Source organism: Jaculus jaculus, chromosome 9 (assembly GCF_020740685.1).
Source record: "Jaculus jaculus isolate mJacJac1 chromosome 9, mJacJac1.mat.Y.cur, whole genome shotgun sequence".
NCBI lineage: Eukaryota > Metazoa > Chordata > Mammalia > Rodentia > Dipodidae > Jaculus > Jaculus jaculus.
In genome coordinates, this window is record NC_059110.1 from 68,097,467 (window position 1) to 68,121,076 (window position 23,610).

General features: G+C 39.5%; 2 protein-coding genes and 1 pseudogene across 3 annotated transcripts in view; 2 read left to right on the forward strand and 1 right to left on the reverse strand.

Annotated features, from left to right (window-relative positions):
* Positions 1-23,610, forward strand: part of Fut10 (fucosyltransferase 10) — a 175,623-nt gene that overhangs the window by 85,783 nt on the left and 66,230 nt on the right. The gene's annotated exons all lie outside the window — the stretch shown is intronic.
* On the forward strand, positions 6,308-8,657 carry LOC101603906 (annotated as a pseudogene).
* Positions 20,917-23,042, reverse strand: LOC123463419 (proline-rich nuclear receptor coactivator 2). Its single transcript, XM_045158683.1, has one exon. It carries the CDS (start codon positions 22,673-22,675, stop codon positions 22,259-22,261), a length of 417 nt encoding a protein of 138 aa, XP_045014618.1. The 5' UTR covers positions 22,676-23,042; the 3' UTR covers positions 20,917-22,258.

Consider the following 23,610-nt stretch of genomic DNA (forward strand, 5'->3'; position numbering starts at 1 on the left):
CTTCCAAGGACATAGAACAGGTAGTACTTTTCTGTCTCACTTATTTCATGTAATAATTTCTTGCATTTTTATGTTTTTGTGCAATGACAGAATTTCATTCTTTATGGTTGACTCACACTTCATTCTGTACATGTATCATATTTTCTTCATCCTGTTGCCTGCTAGTGAATACCTAGACTGATCTTTGCTGTTGTGAATAATGCTTCAATAGACTTGTGTGAGCAGGTAGCTCTTTGTTAAAATTAACTCTTTAAAGGGGAAGTTTATGCACAGTGAATGCATATATTGTAAGTACTCATTACGCTAAGCATGATAGAGAACATTTCTCTCATTCCAGAAAGTTCCTCTTCCTCTTACTGACATCACCTAGGCTACTACTGATCTGATTTCTGTTACTATAGGTTAACTTTGCCAGTTTACAAACTTCATGTACATTGGATTGCATAGCCTGTACTATTTTCTTGCATATGTTTTTGAAATTCTTCTGTTTTTCAATCAAGGGACTAAATTCTGACTTTTAGCCTGTTTGCAAACTTTTATGACAAGGAATAAGACTTTTCTGAGTACAATTACATGTCTACATGTCTTTTCTTCCCATGCCAAGGCTGTTAAAGGGTCTTGGCTTTAATTTTTTTTAAATAGAAGTATGGCCCTGGACATGATTAATCATCTTGAATTGCCCAAAATATAAGATTTTCCATGGAAAAAACAGATAAGTGCTGGGTGGGTTGGGACAAGTTGGCCACTAGAGTTCTCTTTAGGGAGTGCTATAAGGAACTTTAGTGCAGCAGGGACAGCAGCTTCAAGCCAGTAGGGGAGGGCATTAGAGATGGCATTTTAAGGGGGATGCCATCCCTCTCTGAGGAATGTTGGTAATAGTAGCCAGGGAAGGAAAGTCATTTTCTTTAATTGTGCAGGCACAATTAGGTTGCCAATGCCTCTAGAAATAACTCCTCACCCATGCTCATGTAATCAACCATAATGAAACTCAGTGGGTCACCAAATAAACAAAGACTCCAAGAAGAAGGGGGACAAGAGAGAATGATGGGGTGGTGATATATCAAAGCACATTATATACAAGTATGAAATTGTGAAATAAAAATAACGAAATGGGCATTTTTTTACCTTGAAGATCTCAGCCACAAGGCTCTGGTCCAGCTGAGAATTTGTTGAAGGATTTCCTTACCTGTTTGCAGCTGGTTAGGATATTTTTGTTCTTTATAATTTAGTTTCCTATTTTATTATGGACATACTACATTTCATTACTTTTCAACTCTCCAGAATACTATTTTAAGAACTTAATATTATTAACATTTAGTTTTAAAATATAATGAAGAGTAAGACGTTCACATTTGAAAGCATGAATATTAATAAATTAATAACATTATTTCAAGGTGGTTGGTTTGATGGACTTCAGCTAGATGATTCTATCTAACTTAATTTTTAAAATCTAACCAGATTTTTTTCTAATTTTTTTGTTTATTTTTACTTATTTGAGAGTGACAGACAGAGAAAGAGGCAGATAGAGAGGGAGAGAATGGGTGCTCCAGGGCCTCCAGCCACTGCAAATGAACTCCAGATGCACGCGCCCTCTTGTGCATCTGGCTAACGTGGGTCCTGGGGAATCGAGCCTTGAACCGGGGTCCTTAGGCTTCACAGGCAAGCGCTTAACCACTAAGCCATCTCTCCAGCCCTCTAACCAGATTTTTAAGTTGCATTATTAGGTATTGTTCTAACAGAGCTTTTCAGAAGATGTGTGCTAATCTCTGTTTAAATCTGAAGTAATTCATTAGCTAGGTGTTAGTAGAATATACTTCACCTGTTGATGTTCAAGCATGATCTGTCCTTTTATACTGAGTGGATGGAGTCCCTGGCAGTTTACTGTGCTGCATAATTTCCCATATAAATTCTGCAGTTACTCTTACAAGCAGGCAAGATTCCAAAGGTAATATTTCCTAAGTACCGGAGGGGAGTCTATGGAATTTATCTATCCACTTTTCCATATTTTACTCAGTTTGTGAAACTTTCTTATGCTTCTCTTTCTGGCTCTGTCTCTTACCATAAATTTTTGGTTTTAAAAACTATAGGAATTATGCTATGAAAAAAATTAAACAATAAAGAAATTTCTAGGAAAAAATGAAATTTCATCTTTACTTTCACAGTCCTTATTCTGGTCACATTAATGACTACCCCTCTAAATTTTTGTGTAAAATTGATGTCAGCCTGTAGTTTTGTCTACGTTTTTCTTAAAACTGATTCACACAATAGATACATGTTGCTTTTCTATCTAAGCTGTTTAAGCCTTCTCTTTCTCCTCATCCTCCTCCTCTTCTGTTTTTTTTGGCAGTGTGTGTGTGTTTGTTGTATATATGCATGTGTGCCTGTGCAGCACTGTGAGTGGGCCTACAGCAGCGTGCAGTGGCTAGAGAGGAAGGAAGGGTCAAGTGTCCCCCTCCATAGTTTTTCTATCCATTCTTTTTTTTTCTCTGGTTTTTTGAGGTAGGGTTTCACTTAGTCCAGGCTGACCTGGAATTCACTGTGTAGTCTTAGGGTGGCCTTGAATTCAGTGATCCTCCTGAGTGCTGGGATTAAAGGCATGTGCCACCATGCCTGGCTCTTCTACCCATTCTTACTTGAGCTGGAATCTCTGACTGACCCTGGAGCTTGCCATTTTTTCATGAGCCCCAGAGAGATTCCAGTCCTCCTAGGACTTGAGTTATAGACCTGACTAGCCACACCCAGAAGTTTATGTGGGTCTTGAGTATTGAACTTGAGCAGTCTCTCGGGTCTCCTCAGGCCCTCATGCCTGCAAAGGAGGTGCTCTTAGCCATTGAGCCATGTCTACAGCCCAAGCTATAAATTTTTAATGTATGTATGAATGTTTTTAGTAATATATTTTTTGAGGTAAGGTCTCGCCTTAGCACAGGATAACCTGAAATGTTGTTTGCTTCTGAGTACCTTAGACCTCGAGTGCTTGGACACATGTTGGCCAGTTTCCCCCAGTAGCTTACGTAGGACTTCTCGCACTATACAGGCTAACTGTCTGGGGATTGGCTCTCTTCCACAATCCAGCAGTGTCTCTCTATGTTCCGTACTGACAGCATATGGTGTTTTCAGCAGTAGGGTCTTACTATTAACCTCTGGAGGGTAATCAAAGTGCTTGAGAGAAGTCTGTCTTGTTTTGGGAAACCTTATAGGTCTCTCTGATCGACAGCTCATTGTGGGTGTTAACTGCATCATGGTGCTGGGAATTACAGGCCAGCTCCAAGGGAAAAAAGAAAGAAGAAAAATTAAAAAAAAGAGAGAAAAAAGAAAGAAAGAAAACAAAAAGAAACAGGAGAAATTTAAGGTTAGGCTTAATCTTACCCTCTCCAGGGCCTTCAATTCAGGTTCTCCCCCTAAAGTCCTATTGAGGGTTCAACCTTTTAGTCTGTCTTTCAGGATATAGTATTCTATGGTACCAGTTCCATTTGGGTTCAGTTTTGTGTAATCTCCCCTCCCCCATCCTTACCCTTCCCTCAAGCCCTGCCTTCCCTATTGTCCAGGCCTCAAGATGCCTATTAGGTATGTCAGCATCTCGGGCTGATCCAGGTTAGGGGCCACAAATGAGTGAGACCATACCATGACTGTCTTTCTGTGATTGTGTGAGTTTGCTGAGTATGATCTGTTCCAAGTTCAACCATTTTTCTACAAGTTTCATTGTGTGATTTTTTCTAACTGCTGAGTGGAATTTAATTATGTAGCTATACCACATCTTGGTTATCCATTTGTCCAATGATGGGCACCTGGGTTGATTCTAGTTCTTAGCTATTATGAATTGAGCAGCTATAAACATGGTTGAGCAAACATCTCTGAACTGAGGTGTGGTGCTTTTAGGGTAATTGCCCAGTAAGGTAATAACTGAGTCTGTTGGTTACTCTATAGTTGTCCTTTTTAGGAGTCTCCATATTGCTTTCCATGGTGGTTGTACCATTTTACATACCCGCTAACAGTGAATGAGTATTCCTATTTCTCCACATCCTCACCAACATTTGTTTTCATGTGATTTTTTAATGTTTTCTATCCTTATCAGGTTAAGGTGGAATCTCACAGTTGTTTTAATTTGTATTTCCCTAATGGTTAGTGTTGCAGTAAGGTTCATATTGCTGGTAGAAATCATCCAACCAAGAGCAACTTGTGGGAAAAAGAGGTTTATTTTGTCTTACAGTCTTGAGGAGAAGCTCCATGATGGCAGGGAAAACAATGGAATGAGCAGAGGGTGGACATCACCCCTTGGCAACAATAGCAACAGGAGAGTGTGCCAAACACTAGCAAGGGGAAACTGGCTATTCCATAAGCCTGCCCCCAACAATACACTGCCTCCAGGAGGTGTTAATTCCCAAATCTCCATCAGCTGGGAACCTAACATTCAGAGCACCTAACTTTATGGGGGACACCTGAATCGAACCACCACAGTTAAGGATGTTGAACATTTTAAGTGTGTGTTCGCCATTTGTATTTCTTCCTCTGAGAACTCCCTACTCAGTTCTCTGCCCCACTGTGTGAGTGGGTTGTTTGATTTTTTTATTGTTTAGGTTTTTAAGTTATTTGTTGATTGTCGAACTTAGGCCTCTGTCAGTTCTATAGCTGGAAAAAATTTCTCCCATTCTGTGGGTAATCTATTGGCTCTGCTTATTGTACATTTGTCTGTGAAAAAACTTTTCGGCTTCATGAGATCCCATTGGTTGAGTGATCATTTAAGTTCCTGAGCTACTGGGGGTTTCGTTCATGAGATCTTTCCCCACTCCTATATTGTGGAGAGTTCCTCTAAATTTTCCCTCAGTAGTAAATTTTTGGTCTTAGATTGAGGTCTTTGATCCATTTGGACTTAATTTTTGTGCATGGAGAGATGTGTGGATCTAGTTTCATTTTTCTGCATATGGGTAACCAGTTTGTCCAGCACCATTTGTTGAAGATGCTGTCTTTTCTCTAGTCTACATTATTAGGGCCTTTGTTGAATATCAAGTAGCTGTAGTTACTTGACCTAAAGTCTGGATTCCTTAATTCTGTTCCATTGGTCTATATTCCTGTTTTTATGGCAGTACCGTACTTTTTTTTTTTTTTTAATTACTATGGCTTTGTAATAGAGCTTTAGATCAGGTATGGTGAGGCCTCCAGAGGTGTTTCTTTTGCTGAAGATATGCTTGGATATCCGAGGCCTTCTGCTATTCCATATAACTTGAGATCATTTTTTCAATTTCTCTGAAGAATGATCCTGGAATTTTTATTGGTATTGCATTAAATCTGTATATTGCTTTTGGTGGGATTGCCATTTTCACAATGTTAATTCTGCCTATCCAGGAGCAGGGAGGTCTTTCCATCTTCTCAATTCCTCCTCAGTTTCTTTCTTGAGTATTTTTATGTATTCATTATATATGCCTTTCACATCATTGGTTAATGTTATTACAAGGTATTTTATTTTTGCTGTTGCTATTGAAAATGGGACAGTGTCACTAATTTCTTTGTATCTTTGTCCTTTGTGTATAAAAAGGCTACTGATTTTGTGTGTGTGTGTGTGTGTGTGTGTGTGTGTGTGCATTGATTTTGTATCCTGCTGCTTTGCTGAAAGAATTGATCACCTTTAAGAGTTTTGAGATGGAGGCTCTCAGGTCACTTATGTATAGGATTATGTCATCTGCAAATAGGGCAACTTGACTTCGTCCTTTTCAATTTGTATCCCTTTTATTTCTTTCTCCTGTCTTATTGCTTGGCCTAGGACTTCTAGTCCTATGTTGAAGAGCAGAGGTGAGAGTGGGCATCCCTGCCTTTTCCTGATCTCAGTGGGAATTTCTGGAGTTTTTCCCTATTAAGTATTACTTGGGCTTTAAGTGCTTTATATATAGCCTTTATTATGTTGAGATATAAACCATTAATGCCTATTCTCTCCAACATTTTGATCATGAAGTACTATTATATTTTGTCAAAGGTCTTTTCTGCATCTATTGAAATGATCATGTGGTTTTTGTGATTAAGCTTATTCATGTGGTGTATTACATTGACAGTTTTCTGTATGTTGAACCAACCCTGCGTTCCTGGGATGAAGCCTACTTGATCTAGGTGGATAATGTTTTTGATGTGTTGTTGAATTCAGTTTATGAGGATTTTGTTCCTGAATTTTGTGTCTAAGTTCATCAGGGATATAGACGTATAGTTTTCTTTACTTGTAGCATCTGTACCTGGTTTTGGTATTAGGGTGATATTAGTTTCAAAAAAAGGAGTTGGGGGAGGGGGCGGGCGGCGGCGGCGGCAGCGCTGGCTTCGGTGCTCCTGGGCGCGCTTTCCAGCAGCCTCCTAGCGGCGCGGTGCGGGCTCGCTGCTACGCTCAAAATGACCAATGTGTAATTTCAGTGGAATAAATGGCGTCCAAAGTCACAGATGCTATAGTCTGGTATCGAAAGAAGATTGGAGCATATAACCAACAAATATGGGAAAAATCTGTTGAACAAAGAGAAATCAAGGGGTTAAGAAATAAACCAAAGAAAACAGCACATGTGAAACCAGACCTCATAGATGTTGATCTTGTAAGAGGGTCTGCATTTGCTAAGGCAAAGCCTGAAAGTCCTTGGACTTCTCTGACTAGAAAAGGGATTGTTCGAGTTGTATTTTTCCCTTTTTTCTTCTGGTGGTGGTTACAAGTTACATTGAAGGTCATCTTTTTCTGGCTTCTTGTCCTTTATCTTCTTCAAGTTTCCGCAGTAGCATTATTCTGCTCCATTCCTAGTCCACATAGCATACCTCTAACGGAAGTGAATATGGCTGATGCTGCTCTTGGGAACTGTGCACTACCAGATTGTGTCAACAAGAACACCCAAACCTCCTCTAAGCACAGGCGGGAAAAGAAGAAGGAAATTAAGAAAAGCAGCCCATTTGGAAGTACACAGGGAAGGAGATGGCTCTAGCACGACAGATAACACTCAGGGCAGAGCCACGGAGCTGGCAGTCTGCACGGTGTTGGCGCTGTCTTCCGAGACCTCTGGCAGGCTGCTTCCTTCCTATCGGGGTCAAAGAAAGCAAAGAATTCAATTGATAAGTCAACTGAAACTGACAATGACTATGTATCCCTTGATGGGAAAAGGACTGTTAAAAGCAGTGAAGATGGAATACAAAACCAAGAACCTCAGTGTGAAACTATCCGACCAGAAGACACAACCTGGGTCACAGGAAATCCAAGGAATGTTCCTAGCAAAGATCCCCCAAGGAAAACAATAAATGTCTCCGGTGACGTGTCCAGTGAGGAAGGTCCTGAAGCGGGGTATTCATTACGTTGTCACGTGGGCAGGACTTTGGAAAGCAGTCTTTGGAACAGGAAGTCACACCATTACAAAAAGCATTATTCAAATGAGGATGCCCCTAAATCGGGTACTAGTTGCAGCTCTCGCTGTTCAAGTTCCAGACAGGATTCTTAGAGCACAAGGCCCGAATCTGAAACAGAAGATGTATTATGGGAAGACCTGTTACACTGTGCAGAATGCCCTTCATCTTGTACCAGCGAGACAGATGTGGAAAACCCTCAAATTAATCCGTGTATGAAAAAAGAATATAGAGACGACCCTTTTCATCACAGTCATTTGCCCTGGCTCCATAGTTCTCACCCAGGATTAGAAAAAATAAGTGCTATAGTGTGGGAAGGCAATGACTGTAAGAAAGCAGACATGTCTGTGCTTGAAATCAGTGGAATGATAATGAACAGAGTGAACAGCCATATACCAGGAATAGGATACCAAATATTTGGAAATGCAATCTCTCTAATCCTGGGCTTAACTCCATTTGTTTTCCAACTATCTCAAGCTACAGACCTGGAACAGCTCACAGTACACTCTGCTTCAGAACTTTATGTGATTGCATTTCGTTCTACTGAAGACATCATGGTTCTTTCTATGGTTATGATAAGTTTTGTGGTTCATGTGTCTCTTGTATGGATTTTCTTTGTTTTGCTCTCTGTAGCAGAAAGAACTTATAAACAACAATTGCTTTTTGCAAAACTCTTTGGACATTTAACTTCTGCAAGGAGGGCTCGGAAGTCCGAGGTTCCTCATTTCTGGTTGAAGAAAGTCCAGAATATAAAAATGTGGCTGTCTCTCCGTTCCTATCTTAAGCGTCGTGGTCCTCAGAGGTCAGTGGATGTGCTTCCTCTGCTTTCTTACTCACTATCTCAGTCGTGTTTATCTGTTGTGCTCAGCTGCTTCATGTGCACGAGATCTTCCTCGACTGTCATTACAACTGGGAACTGGTGATTTGGTGCATCTCCTTGACACTTTTTCTCTTAAGATTTGTTACACTTGGATTAGAAACAAGTAAAAAATATAGCAATACCTCAATATTACTTACTGAACAGATAAACCTCTACTTGAGAATGGAGAAGAAACCTAAAAGGAGGAACTGGCACTAGTGAATAATGTTTTAAAACTGGCTACGAAGCTACTGAAGGAGCTAGACAGTCCCTTTAGTCTGTATGGGCTGACGATGGACCCGCTGCTTTACAACATCACCCAGGTTGTCATTCTCTCGGCTGTTTCTGGTGTTATCAGCGACCTGCTTGGATTTAACTTAAAGCTGTGGAAGATTTAATCATGACAAGCGGAAGAAAGGTGTAGCCTCGTTTCCAGACCGAGCGCTGCCTGGGCCGCTGCACGCAGCAGTCTCACACTCTGCTTCGGAGTCTCTGCTGGCCCATCGATGTGTTTACATCAGCCTGTCTTGTGCAATCCTTGTATTTATTTTACTTGTTCACTGTTTTTTTAACCTTTATTTTAGCCTTGCTATTTTATTTTTAAGCATTTATGTTCCTATTTGTTGAAAGGGTGACAAAACTGATATCCATATACTTGAGGTCCTGGTAATTGCTCATAGATAACTGACAGATTGTGAAAGAAGCCATTGCTAAGCGCCTGTTTCTCCATTAGTGCCGTGAACTTGCCTTACTTGAGGAAGACTTCTTTAACTCTGAATTATCACATTAGACTCAGCTATAGGCATATAGCATGAATAAATCAAGACCCAGTCAAGATCTCTCTGGAACTATTTCAGAACAATGCCAGGATCTATACTGATTAAGCTGCAGTTTAAGCACCCTTCAGTATTAATATATATGGTGTTACACAACAGGTCAACAAGTGCTCTTTGATGATAAAATTCTTAATGGAGCAATAATTGTAAATGGTTACCATACTGTAAGATATTTTGATAAGAATTAATTAGTAATAATTGTATTTATTTGAAACACTGAGCTGTTTGCACAGCTCTTAACTGTGCATGCTCAAAATGTGCACTTTTTAAAAAAAATTACTTTTAATGTGTATCTTTCTATGGGATATGTGACAGTGTACTAGGGCATAATATGGTATCTTTTTGAGTGAGGAAGATACTCATCTCACAAGTGAAGTACCTATTGCTATTACTAAAGTACGTTACATTTACTCAAGGTAAAAAATTTCCCCATGGTACACTATAGCGTATGCTGTTCATACCACACTTCAGTGAGCAACTTAAGAATAAGGTTAAGAACCAATAAAGTACCTGATTGCTAGTTTTAAAAAAATTCCAATTTTTCAGAAATGACAGCTTCAGCCTACCAATTCTCTCTTACAAACTTAATTTGGTGCATCCCCCTCCCCAGCTCCATTCTACAAGGGCTATTTTAGATGCTTTTAACAGGGAAAGTTAACTTCTCTCCCCATCCACAATCTGCCAAGTGTCCAATGAGAGCTTATCATGTTGTCATGTTAGATAAATAGGGCAAACGTGATAGTATCTTTTATTGGGCCTTGATTTTAGGTTGTTACGTGTATACAATCAATAGATTTAGGAATTACATGAAACAAAAAATGTTTTTGTGATTTTTTTTTTTAAGCCAAGCATCTGATTTTTAAAACAAAGAATTTATTTAGAAAAATCTAGAATTTTTTTTTGGTGCAAAGTCATGTTGAGTATCTTCATGTTTTTAACATATTTTAAGGAATTTAAAATAATTAATTATAAATAATTTATTTGATTGGTGCAGTTCTAATTTCCAAATTATAATCTTAAAATAAGGAATGTGTAGAGAACAGAGCCATGTCATACAACTTTGCTCTTACAATTCCTTTTGACCAGTCTCAATTCAGTGTATGGTATATTTTCTGTGCGTAGTAAACAGCAGATAGCATTTTGTTTTACTTGCCTGTGTTCTGATATATTTAATAATGACCAAAGTGCATTCTGAGTATTTTCAAGGAATGTGTTACTGGAGCTTTAAGAACATATTTAGTTTCTCATGTGAAAAATTAGGCCTTGTCTCATGTGTTTCTTCTGTTGTCTAAAGTTGGAGTTGTTTTTAGGAACTATATTTTATAAACTTTTTCAAAATAAGGTACATACCTATACAGAACTTGACATTTTGCACAGAGTATATCAAATATATTTTGAGATTAAAAAAAAAAAAAGGAGTTGGGAGTTTTTCCTGTTCTCCAATTGTGTACAGTTTGAGAAAAATTGGTATCAGTTTTTCCATGAAGGTTTGATAGAATTCAGCTGAGAAGCCATCTGGTCCTGGGCTGTTCTTTTTGGGGAGGTTTTTAATTACCTTTTCAACCTTGGTGGGTGTGATAGGTTTGTTTAGGAGATTAATCTGCTCTCAGTTTAGTTTTTTTTTTTTTAATTTTTATTAACATTTTCCATGATTATAAAATATATCCCATGGTAATTCCCTCCCTCCCCACCCCCACACTTTCCCGTTTGAAATTACATTCTCAATCATATTACCTCCCCATTACAAACATTGTAATTACATATATACAATATCAACCTATTAAGTATCCTCCTCCCTTCCTTTCTCCACCTTTTATGTCTCCTTTTCAACTTACTGGCCTCTGCTACTAAGTATTTTCATTCTCACGCAGAAGCCCAGTCATCTGTAGCTAGGATCCCCATATGAGAGAGAACATGTGGCGCTTGGCTTTCTGGGCCTGGGTTACCTGACTTAGTATAACACTTTCCAGGTCCATCCATTTTTCTGCAAATTTCATAACTTCATTTTTCTTTACCGCTGAGTAGAACTCCATTGTATAAATGTACCACATCTTCATTATCCACTCATCTGTTGAGGGACATCTAGGCTGGTTCCATTTCCCAGCTATTATAAATTGAGCAGCAATAAACATGGTTGAGCATGTACTTCTAAGGAAATGAGATGAGTCCTTTGGATATATGCCTAGGAGTGCTATAGCTGGGTCATATGGTAGATCAATCTCTAGCTGTTTTAGGAACCTCCACACTGTTTTCCACAATGGCTGGACCAGATTGCATTCCCACCAGCAGTGTAGAAGGGTTCCTTTTTTTCCACATCCCCGCCAACATTTATGATCATTTGTTTTCATGATGGTGGCCAATCTGACAGGAGTGAGATGGAATCTCAATGTAGTTTTAATCTGCATTTCCCTGATGACTAGTGACGTAGAACATTTTTTAGGTGCTTATATGCCATTCGTATTTCTTCCTTTGAGAACTCTCTATTTAGCTCCTTAGCCCATTTTTTGATTGGCTTGTTTGATTCCTTATTAGTTAACTTTTTGAGTTCTTTGTATATCCTAGATATTAATCCTCTATCAGATATATAGCTGGCGAAGATTTTTTCCCATTTTGTAGGTTGCCTCTTTGATTTTTTCACTGTGTCCTTTGTGGTGCAAAATCTTTGTAATTTCATTAGGTCCCAGTGGTTAATCTGTGGTTTTATTGCCTGAGCAATTGGGGTTGTATTCAGAAAGTCTTTGCCAAGACCAATATGTTGAAGGGTTTCCCCTACTTTTTCCTCTAGCAGTTTCAAAGTTTCCGGTCTGATGTTAAGGTCTTTAATCCATTTGGACTTAATTCTTGTGGCGAGAGAGAAGAATCTATTTTCATCCTTCTGCAGATATTTATCCAGTTTTCAAAACACCATTTGCTGAAGAGGCTGTCTCTTCTCCAATGAGTATTTTTGGCATTTTTATCGAATATCAGGTGGCTATAGCTACTTGGGCTTACATCTGGGTCCTCTATTCTGTTCCACTGATCTACATGTCTGTTTTTGTGCCAGTACCATGCTGTTTTTGTTACTATGGCTCTGTAGTATAGGTTAAAATCAGGTATGGTGATACCTGCCTCTTTTTTGTTGCTCAGTATTATTTTAGATATTCGAGGTTTTTTGTGATTCCAAATGAATTTTTGGATTGTTTTTTCTATTTCCATGAAGAAAGCCTTTGGAATTTTGATAGGGATTGCATTAAACGTGTAGATTGCTTTTGGTAAGATTGCCATTTTCACGATATTGATTCTTCCAATCCAGGAACAAGGGATGTTTCTCCACTTTCTAGTGTCTTCTGCAATTTCTCGCTTGAGTGTTTTAAAGTTCTCATTGTAGAGATTCTTTACTTCCTTCCTTAGGTTTATTCCAAGGTACTTTATTTTTTTTGATGCAATTGTGAATGGGAGTGATTCTCTGATTTCATCCTCTGTGTGTTTGTTGTTAGCATATACGAAGCCTACTGATTTCTGTGTATTTATTTTGTATCCTGCTACATTGCTGTAGGTTTTGATCAGCTCTAACAGCTTGCTAGTAGAGTCTTTAGGGTCCTTTATGTATAGAATCATGTCATCTGCAAATAATGATAACTTGATTTCTTCCTTTCCAATTTGTATCCCTTTTATGTGTGTCTCTTGCCTTATTGCTATGGCTAAGACTTCCAAAACTATATTAAATAGAAGTGGAGACAGTGGACACCCTTGTCTTGTTCCTGATTTTAGTGGAAAAGCTTCCAGTTTTTCCCCATTTAGTAATATGTTGGCTGTAGGCTTGTCATAAATAGCCTTTATTATATTGAGATATGTTCCTTCTATTCCCAGTCTCTGTAGGACTTTTATCATGAAGGGATGTTGGATTTTGTCAAATGCTTTCTCTGCATCTAATGAGATGATCATGTGATTTTTGTCCTTCAACCCATTTATGTAACGTATTACATTTATAGATTTGCGTATGTTGAACCATCCCTGCATCTCTGGGATAAAGCCTACTTGGTCCGGGTGAATGATATTTTTGATATACTCTTGTATTCTGTTTGCCAATATTTTGTTGAGAATTTTTACATCTATGTTCATGAGGGAGATTGGTCTGTAATTTTCTTTTTTTGTTCTATCTTTGCCTGGTTTTGGTATCAGGGTGATGCTGGCCTCATAGAAGGAGTTTGGTAGAATTCCTTCTTTTTCTATTTCCTGGAAAAGCTTGAGAAGCAATGGTGTTAGCTCTTCCTTAAAAGTCTGGTAAAATTCAGCAGTGAATCCATCCGGGCCTGGGCTTTTTTTAGTTGGGAGATTATTGATAACTGCTCGGATCTCCATGTTTGTTATAGGTCTATTTAAGTGATTAATCTCATTTTGATTTAATTTAGGTAGGTCATATAGATCAAGGAAATCATCCATTTCTTTCAGATTTTCATACTTTGTGGAGTATATGCTTTTATAGTATGTCCCTATAATTTTTTGAATTTCTCTGGAATCTGTTGTGATGTTACCTTGTTCATCTCTGATTTTATTAATTTGTGTCTCTTCTCTCTTTCTTTTGGTCAGATTGGCTAAGGGTTTATCAATCTTGTTTATCCTTTCAAAGAACCAACTCTTTGTTTCATTAATTCTTTGGATTGTTCTATTTGTTTCTATTTCATTAATTTCTGCCCTAATCTTTATTATTTCTTCCTGTCTACTACTTTTTGGTTTGCCTTGTTCTTCTTTTTCCAAGGCTTTAAGGCAAAGCATTAGGTCGTTTACTTGCGACCTTTCTAATTTCTTAATATAGGCACTTAAGGCTATAAATTTACCTCTTAGAACTGCCTTCATTATGTCCCAGAGTTTTTGGTATGTTGTGTTCTCATTATCATTTGACTCTATAAATTTTTTGATTTCCTTTTTGATTTCTTCATTGACCCACTCATCATTTAGTAGTGTATTGTTTAGTTTCCATGATTTTGTGTATGCTCTATAGCCTCTCTTGCTACTGATTTGTAGTTTAATTCCATTGTGGTCAGATAGAATGCAAGGAATTATTTCAATTTTCCTGAATTTGTTAAGATTTTCTTTGTGTCCTAATATATGGTCTATCTTAGAGAATGTTCCATGTGCTGCTGAAAAGAATGTACATTCTGCAGCCTTTGGATGAAATGTCCTGTATATATCTGTTAGGTCCATTCCTTCTATGACCTCATTTAGTCCAGATACCTCTCTGTTTATTCTTTCCATGGATGACCTGTCAATTGATGAGAGTGGGGTGTTAAAGTCACCCACAACCACTGTGTTTGGTGTTATCTGTGACCTTAGTTCTAATAGTGTTTGTTTGACGAATTTGGGAGCCCCCATGTTAGGTGCATATATGTTTAGGATTGTCATGTCCTCCTGTTGGAGTGTGCCCTTAATCAATATAAAGTGACCTTCCTTATCTTTCTTGACTAACGTCGGACTAAAGTCTACCCTGTCTGATATTAGGATAGCAACCCCTGCTTGTTTACTAGGCCCATTTGCTTGAAACACCGTCTTCCAACCTTTCACCCTAAGATAATGTCTATCCTTTGTAGAAAGGTGAGTTTCTTGGAGACAACAAATTGTAGGATTCTGCTTTTTAACCCAGTCTGCAAATCTATGTCTTTTCGTTGGGGCATTGAGACCATTGATATTAAGATATATTATTGAAAGGTGTGTATTTATGTTTGCCATTTGTGTGTGTGTGTGTGTGTGTTACTGGTTCTACCTGTGCTCTCTTCTGTTAACTGGTATTTTATTATAGCTTGTTTTTTCTAGGTTCCTTATATGTGTGCTTTTCCTTTGTTCAGCATGGAGGATTCTATCAAGTATTTTCTGTAGAGCTGGTTTTGTCTTCAAATACTCCTTTAACCTGCTTTTGTCATGGAATGTCTTTATTTCTCCATCTATTTGAATGGATAACTTTGCAGGATAAAGTAACCTTGGTTGACAGTTGTTATCTTTCAGAACTTGGAATATATCACTCCAAGCCCTTCTGGCTTTAAAAGTTTGTGTTGAATAATCTGCTGTAATCCTGATGGGCTTGCTTTTGTAGGTAACTTGATTTTTCTCTCTAACTGCTTTCAATATTTTTTCTTTGGTTTGTGTGTTTGGAAGTTTGATTATAATATGGCGAGGAGAGGTTCTTTCCGGGTTTTGTCTGGCTGGGGTTCTAAAGGCTTCCTGTATCTGTATTGGCACCTCTTTCCCAATTTGGGGGAAATTTTCCTCTATGATTTTGTTGAAGATGCCTACTATGCCTCTGGAGTGGAGTTCTTCTCCTTCTACTAGGCCCTGAATTCTTATATTGGATCTTTTCATAGTGTCCCGAATATCTTGAAATTCCCACTCATACTTTTCTATAAGTTTGTCTTTCTCTTTGTTGGACTGCATTAGGTCTGCCACCTGATCTTCTAGCTTAGATATTCTGTCCTCTCCCTCATCCATCCTACTGGTGAGATTTTCTACAGAGTTTTTTATTTCATTAACTGTGTTCTTCATTGCTAGTAATTCTGACTGGTTTTTCTTTATTATTTCTATTTCCCTATTTATGTCTTGTATTGCCTTCTTTATTTCATTAAATTGGTGTCCTGCCTCTTCTTTGATTCCTTTGATTTCTTCTTTGATTTCCTCTTTGATTTCTTCTTTGATTGTTTTCATGTGTTCTTTGACCTCTTTGAACATATTTATAATTATTCTTTTGAACTCTTTCTCAGGCATTTCCTCTAACTCTTTCTCACTGGAGGACATTTCTGATGCATTAATACTTTTAGGTGGATTTATATCGTCTTGCTTTTTAGTGTTTCTTGTGTTATAATGTATATATTTTTGCATCTTGGATTAAGTTAATGCTTGGATTTTCTAGCTAGCTGTGTATTCTTAGCTGTATCAATTGATTTGATGTAATATATATATGTAGGACCTTAAGGTATTAGGTGTGGCTCTTAAGACTCTCAGAGTATCTACAAAGATGTTCTTAGGGGTTGAGTTTCCCTGCTATAGGAGTATTCAAGCAGGCTGAGTGGAATAAAATACAGGTAGATTCTAAAATTTAACTAAACACTGTACACATTCAATCAAAAACAGCCCCGAGTATGTATGCAAGAGTAGTTATTATAATGACCAGATCCTCTATCAACAAAGAGGTTTAGATTTGTGGTCTGTTGAGGTATCCAAGTCAGCTTGTGACCAAGTGAGTCCCTTCCCTGGTGCAATCCCAGTTACCTTGGGTGATTGTGGTCTCAGTCAAGTTGCTGCCTGGGTCATCGGGCTGCTGTTCTGATTTCTGGAGCTGGGCACTTGCTTTTCCTACGGGGCAAACTGAGCCGCTGCTGCTGCCTCTGCTGCTGTTGTAGCTGCCACCACCGGAGCCACCACCGCTGCTGAAGCTGCCACTGCCGTGTCCACCGCCGTTGCTCCCCCCGAAGCCGCTGCTGCGGGATCTGCCGCCGCTGCCGCTCCTGGGTCCGCTGCTGCTGGGGCCACTGGTACCGGTGCTGGAGCCGCTGAAGTTGCTGCCGAACTCTGCTCCTGCTTGGGTCCTGCTGTCAGCCCAAGTTGGCGTGGCTGGTCCCGGGCCGCTGCTGTGTTCGCTGGAGCTGGGTTCAGGCGGTGGGGGAGGGGAGGGAGCCGCGGCTGCTCTGGTTGTATCGCTGTTCCACGTATGCTTCTACCTCGCGGTCTGCTCCTCCCTCCGTTGCTCGCTGCCGCTCTCCCCTCACGTGTCCCGAGTTGCGGAGAGCGCGGTGTGAGGGGAAAATCCCGCACCTGGCTTGTCCTGCAGCTCGAGCTGAGAGTCCGGCGGCTTTCTGCCGCGCCGCGGCTGCGGCGGTTGGCCAAGCTGCCCTGGAGCTGCTGTTCCCGCCTGTGCAGGCTCTGGATGCTCTATAACTCTTCTACTTCTCTGCTGCCGCCTCAATTTCCTATACACCTCACTTCTTAGTAAAAGTGTGTATTTTGCTGAGTTTTTTTGGTCTTTTTCCCCCCTAAGCTGCTTTGGCGTGGTACCTACGCCGCCATCTTAACCGGAAGTCCAAGAATATTTTTTTTAAAAAGCATTTGTGGACTCAAATCCAATGGAAGGCTCTAGAAGAGGAGCAGCTGTGGGGGAGGACAAGGTCTGGCATGTGGTCCTGGCAACTAGATGTCTCAGAGGACAGGGAGTTCATGGGATGAAATGGGCAGGGTGAAGCACAGGTACTCCTGTGGTACCAGGCTGAAGAATGCCCTCAGTTTAGTTTTTGTAGGTGGTATGCGTCCAGAAATTTATCCATTTCTTCCAGATTATCCAGTTTTGTGGACTAGAGGTTTTGAAAGTAAGTCCTGATGATTCTTCCAATTTCACTTTTGTCTGTTGTGCCTTTCCTTTTTCATTTCTAATTTTGTTAATTTGAAGTATCTCTCTTTTTTTTTCACATCATCAAATTGGCCAGGAGTTTATCAGCTTTTTTCTTTTCAAAGAACCAGCTTTTTGTTTCATCAATTTTCTTAGTTGTTTTCTTAGTTCCCAATTCATTAATTTCTGCTCTGATCTTGAATCTTTCTTTCCATCAGGGTTTTTTAGGGGTTGGATTCTTCTTGTTTTTCTAATGCCTTTTGATGGATGGTTATTGATTTGGGACTCTCTCTGTCTTTGTTATTAAGGAATTTAGTGCTATGAATTTTCCCGTAAGGACTGCCTTCATTATGTCCCATACATTTTGGTTTGATGTGTTCTCATTGTTTTTCAATTCTAGAAGTTTAAACGTTTCAGTTCTTTTTTCATCCACTACCCACTTATTGTTTAAAAGTGTGTTGGCCAGTCTCTAGGAGCTGATGGAGTTCCTGGTGCATCTGTTGTTGTTAATTTCTAGCTTTTCAGCATTGTGGTCTGATACCATGCAGAAAATTATGTAGATTTTCCTAAATATATGGAGGAAGGCCTTATGGCCCAGTATATATTCTGTTTTGGAGAATGTTCCAAGGGCTGCTGAGAACAAAGTATGTTCTGCAGATTTTGGGTAGGATGTTCTATAGATGTCTGTTAGGTCTACTTGATCTATGGTGATGTTAAGGTCTCTTCCCTGTTGATTTTCTGTTTGAATGATCTATTGATGATAGTAGAGCATTGCAGTCCTCATCTATGATGGTGTTGGTGTTTATTTCTGTTTTGTTATCAAGTAGGTTTTGTGTTATGGATTGTGGTGCATTTTTGTTTGGTGCATGTGGTGGTTTGATTCAGGTGTCCCCCATAAATTTCAGTGTTTTGAATGCCAGATCCCTAGCTGATGGAGATTTGGGAATTAATGCCTTCTGGAAAGAGGGTATTGTTGGTGATGGGCTTATGGGTGTTATAGTCAGTTTATCCTTGCCAGTGTTTGGCACACTCTTCTGTTGCTATGGTCTACCTTATGTTGGCCAGGGAGTGATGTCCACCCCCTGCTCATGATATCATTTTCCCCCTGCCATCATGGAGCTTCCCCTTGAGCCTGTAAGCCAAAAATAAACCTCATTTTCCCACAATCTGCTCTTTGTTGGGTGATTTCTATTAGCAATTTGAACCGGACTGCACACAACAGAAAAGTGGTACCAGGAGTGAGTTTGCTGCTAGACACCTGAATGTGTGGTTTTGGCCCTTTGGAGCTGATTTTCAAGAGAAATGTAGAAGAATTTGAAACTTTGGCCCAGATGCCTTGCAGTGCTGTAAGTGGACTATTCTGGTCAGAGTTGAAAGACCTGAATGCAGTAAGAACTATGGATTGTGAGGTTTGGCTTATGAGGGTGAGAATGAGCTTTGCTTGGACTGGGCTAGCAATCTGTGTGAGAAGCTTGCTCTTGCGCCCGTGTCCTGAGAAGTTGTGCAGGGTTGCTTTGTATAGAAATGAACTGGTGTGAGCAGAGGGATATGGCACAGAAAAAATGAAATCTTTGGGCCTAAACTGCTGCCCATTCACCTGCAAATTTTTTGAGAAATTACAACCTTTGAGACTGGGCTAGCTGACCTGCATTAGGGCAACAGGAAGAATGTAGACTCTTTTGAAGGGGCCTGGGAATTCAAGGAGTGTCCTGTTCTTCAAAGTCTATTTTATTCCCCCTTGGATTAATAACTTGGCATTGTGGAGTACAAGAAATGCAAGAGAGGGTCACTGAGCTTGCAACATGGTCTTGTGTTTTGGAAGTGGCCATGGGCAGTGTGAAGCAGGTTTGCTGGATGCTTGCATGGAGACCCCATGGAGCCATGAGGATGAACTGTGGATTACAGTGGAGATCCAGTGGAGATGCTGGGACCACAAGATGGCTGCTAAGTTGCTGCTGGCCCCAAGGAAGTTTTCTAGGACTGTGAGTAGCCTAGCTGGAGGGACAGAATTGGAAGTCCAGAGACTTGTTGCTGGTTAGAGTTATTGAACTTGGAGATTTGTCACTGGCTAGAATTGTTGGACTTGAAGCTACAGAGTTTGGTGTTTTCCCTGTTTAAGTCATGTATTGCTTGAGTATTTATTTGCTATGCCCAATGCCATCTTTTGCAGTGTGAATGTTTATTCTGTGCCATTATGGGTTTTGGAGGGATATTTTGGTATTATGGCTCAGTTAGAAGATCTTGGACTGTGGGGATGTATGAACATCATTGGAATTGATAAAAAGTATGGGGACTCTTACAGTTGTACTGAATGCATTGTATTTATATCATGTATGGATATCAGTTTATGGGGGCCAGAGGCAGAATGTGGTGGTTTGATTCAGGTGGACCCCATAAACTTAGGTGTTCTGAATGCTAGATTCCCAGCTGATAGAGATGTGGGAATTAATGCCTTCTAGAGAGAGTGTATTGTTGGGGGCGGGCTTATGGGTATTATAGCCAGTTTTCCCTTGCCAGTGTTGGCACACTCTCCTGTTGCTATGGTCTACCTTATGTTGGCCAGGGGTGATGTCTACCCTTTGCTCATGCCATTGTTTCCCCCTGCCATCATAGAGCTTCCTCTTAAGCCTGTAAGCCAAAATAAATCTCTTTTTCCCAGAATCTTCTCTTGGTTGGATGATTTCTACCAGCAATGTGAACCAGACTGCAACAGTGCATAAAAATGGATGATTGTGATATCCTCTTGTTTTATCACTCCCTTGATAAGTAAGAAGTGGCCTTGTCTTTTTTGGTTACTTTTGGTTTGAAGTCTATTTTATCTGATGTTAATGCAGCAACTCTTGCTTGTTTCTTATTTCCACTCACTTTGGATGTCATTTTCCACCCTTTCACCCTGAGTAAGTGTCTGTTTTTAGTGGTGAGATGGGTCTTTGAGGGTAGCATATTGAAGGCCCATTTTTCTGATCCAGCCTGTTAACTTGTGTTTCTGGATGGGTGAGTTAAGTCCACTAATGTTTAGGGTAATAGCTGTGAGGTTTCATTTAATCCCTGCCATATTGTGGTGCTTTATGGGGCTTGGTGTTTTCTTAGACTTTGTAATTTTTTGAGCCTTCTCTAGGTTTGGTTATTGTGGTCTGCTTCTTGTATGCTCTTGAGATTTGTTGTTTGACTCGTTTCTGTCTGGAGAATTCCCAGAAATACTCTCTGTAGGCTTGGCTTTGTGTTCATATAGTTGTAAAGCTGACTTTTATTGTGAAAAGTTTTTCTTTTGCCATCTATTATGAGTGATACTTTTGCTGGGTAAAGCAGTTTGGATTGGAAGCTATAGGTTCTTATATTTTGCATGTTCCATTACAGGCCCTTCTGGCTTTCAGGGTTTCCATTGAGAAGTCTTAGGTCATTCTGATGGGGTTACCTTTATATGTAATGTGCTGTTTCTCTCTTGTTGCTTGTAGGACTTTGTTTTTTTTTTTTTTTTTTTTTTTTTTTTTTTTTTTTTTTTTTTTTTTTTAATAAAAGCAAGCTACTGAGCAGAATTTATTTTTAATTTCATGGTTCAAACACATCAGATGCATTAAGTAACCCCATCCTTTCTTTTGTGGACTCCTCCCATTCTTGGAAGTCTTCCTTGATTTCTTTAATCTACTTTAAATTGCTTCATAAGATTTCCACATTGCATCAGAATTTGGAAAATTACAACTTAGCTAACTTGCCTTGTCAACAGCAAAATATGGGTATCAAATTAGTAGCATTAACAGCTATTAGTATTTTCACCCTTTGGGTTGAGGTTACACCTTTTGCCTTAGTCTCCCTAAATTGCACTTAATCACCAAGCATCAGAGCCACTGGAACCAAGCACTGTCTCATCAGGATTGGTGAAAACAAAAATGAATCTTTGGGTTTAAAGATGGGAATAGAGTGGAGATCCTGTACTAAATTTTAAATCTCAAAAATAAGAAATGTCTTAGCAGCTTAAATCTTTTAATATAAGCTTAATATTAGGCTTTACTTTGATATGTAGCTTAAAATCAAATCAATTGTACATACACTGGCACTTTAGCATGAGGGTAAGCTTCTTTAAAATAATTGGGGACCTTTAAAATTAGGCCCTCGTAGAAAAAAGTCCATGGTCATACATCTAGCAAATTCATACTAAAATAGTCTTTGTAGGATGAAAGAAAATCTTACATATGTTACAAGCATATTACATGTATTTACATGGCTCTTTCTTCTCTAGATACTTAAATCAGTTTTTAAAAAATTAGTCCATCTGCAGGCTGATGCATATCCACTATACTTAAGAAACACACAAAGCCAGGCATGGTGGCACATACCTTTAATCCCAGCGCACTTGGGAGGCTGAGGTAGGATCACTGAGTTCAGGGCCAGCCTGGGCTAGAGTGAGATCCAAAAAACGGGCCACTTGGCCATAGACTGCTTTGTTCTAGCAAGCCCTGATTGACCTTCACACATACACCAATTAGTAAGTACAATTTAGTAAAATGAGATCTTTAGTAAAAATTCATTTTCTTTTGGCAGTTAGGTGCCTTTAGGATATTTAATTTCCTAATGTCTACATTTTTCAGTTCCTGTATATTTCAGCTATATATAACCTGACTGACTGTAAACTACTGTCTCCACAATTGACAATTTTAAAAGTCACCTATTTCCCAAATCAACCTGAATGGTTCACTTGTATCGAGTACAGTTATTTAAGTTGCACTGATATGTCACCATGCAAACAGCACATAAATGATAGTCTTGATTATATTTGTAAATTACAAGTTTTACCTCCTTAAGTCAATTTGGTTCAGACCAATTCATGACTATGTAAACAGTGCTAAATTTAAATATTAGTACTTCATCTTAAACTTGTACTTTAAGTAAGGTTTTAAGTTGAAAAGTCATTATTTCCTTATCTGAAGGATTAAATGAAACTGGAACCCAGTGGCTTGGTGGCTTGGGAAGAACACTTGGTGATGGTGGCTCACTAAACTTGGCTCCAGCATAGTTCTGGTTAGTTTGAGATTTAAAAAGCAAACTGGGACTTGATAGACTAGCGTTCCAATTTGGATTACTAGAAAAATTGTTCTTCCCGCCATTTTGCATAGCCTGCCATGCAGCTGCTGATGAGTTGTAACTGTGTCCTCGTTCTTTTTTCTTGTGAACAATCTTCATCTGGGAATTCTGATCCTTAGTCTTCTGTCTAGTAAGCTGCTGTTGGTTCTTACTAACGTTTCTAGATTGAGGGGCTGGAATGTTATACCTCTCTCCGCCACCCATCGTTCAGCTTCTATGTCACCTTTCAGTGTGGTTTTCAGATTGCAGGAATTCCACTACTTGTCCTCTTCCTTGCTGCCAAGCCCAGGATAATAGATGTTGCTTTCTGCCAGATCCTTTCCTTTGTCTCAATACATTAGTTTTCATGAGCCAATCTGCTGAGTTCAGCCTAGGAGCTGAGGCCAACATCTGAGTCTCCTCAGCACACAAGTTTGAGAGAAGTCCTAGCGACTTCGAGCTGACTGCCGCGGCGGAGGCTCGCTCCCGATCCACGAAGCCTCCCTCCCTCTCCAGGGAGAGCCGAGGTACGGATGGAACGCAGCCCGCGAGCACCTCCGAGCGAGCGAGCGAGCGAGCGAGCCACTGAACTCTCCTGCGTCTACCGACCAGGACTTTGTTTTTATTTTCGTTGTTTAGAGTCTTAATGATAATATATCTTGGAGAGTTTCTCCATTGGTCCAGTCTGTTTGGAGTTCTGTTAGCTTCTTTTATCTTGATCAGACTATTCTGAGAGGGTGGGTATGTTTTCTTCGATAATTTGTTGAATAAGTTCTCCATGCCTTTGGTCTGAATTTCTTCCCCTTCTGGCATACCCATGATCTGAATGTTGAGAGGTTTAAAAGTATCCCACAGTTCCTTCATGGTCTGTTCACAAAAGTTTTTGAACTTATTCAAGTTTTAGGACTCACGAGCTGTTTCTTCTGTCTTGTCTTCCAGTTCTGAGGTTCTGTCCTCACATGACTGACTCTGTTCTTGTGGGCTTCTAAAGAGGACTTGTTCAACTTGGTTTGTATTTTCTATTGCCTTCTTCTGTATAGTATCCATCCCTCTGTTGTATTCTATCTTCAAGTCATTTTCTGATTTTATTAATGCTTCTTGGAATTCATCCTTGCATCACTTATTCATGAGTTCATTGAACTTAGCCAGCTTATTATTGA

Coding starts and splice junctions, on each gene's coding strand:
- LOC123463419 (XM_045158683.1), bottom strand. CDS start 22,675: ATGGGTGGCGGAGAGAGGTATAACATTCCAGCCCCTCAATCTAGAAAC.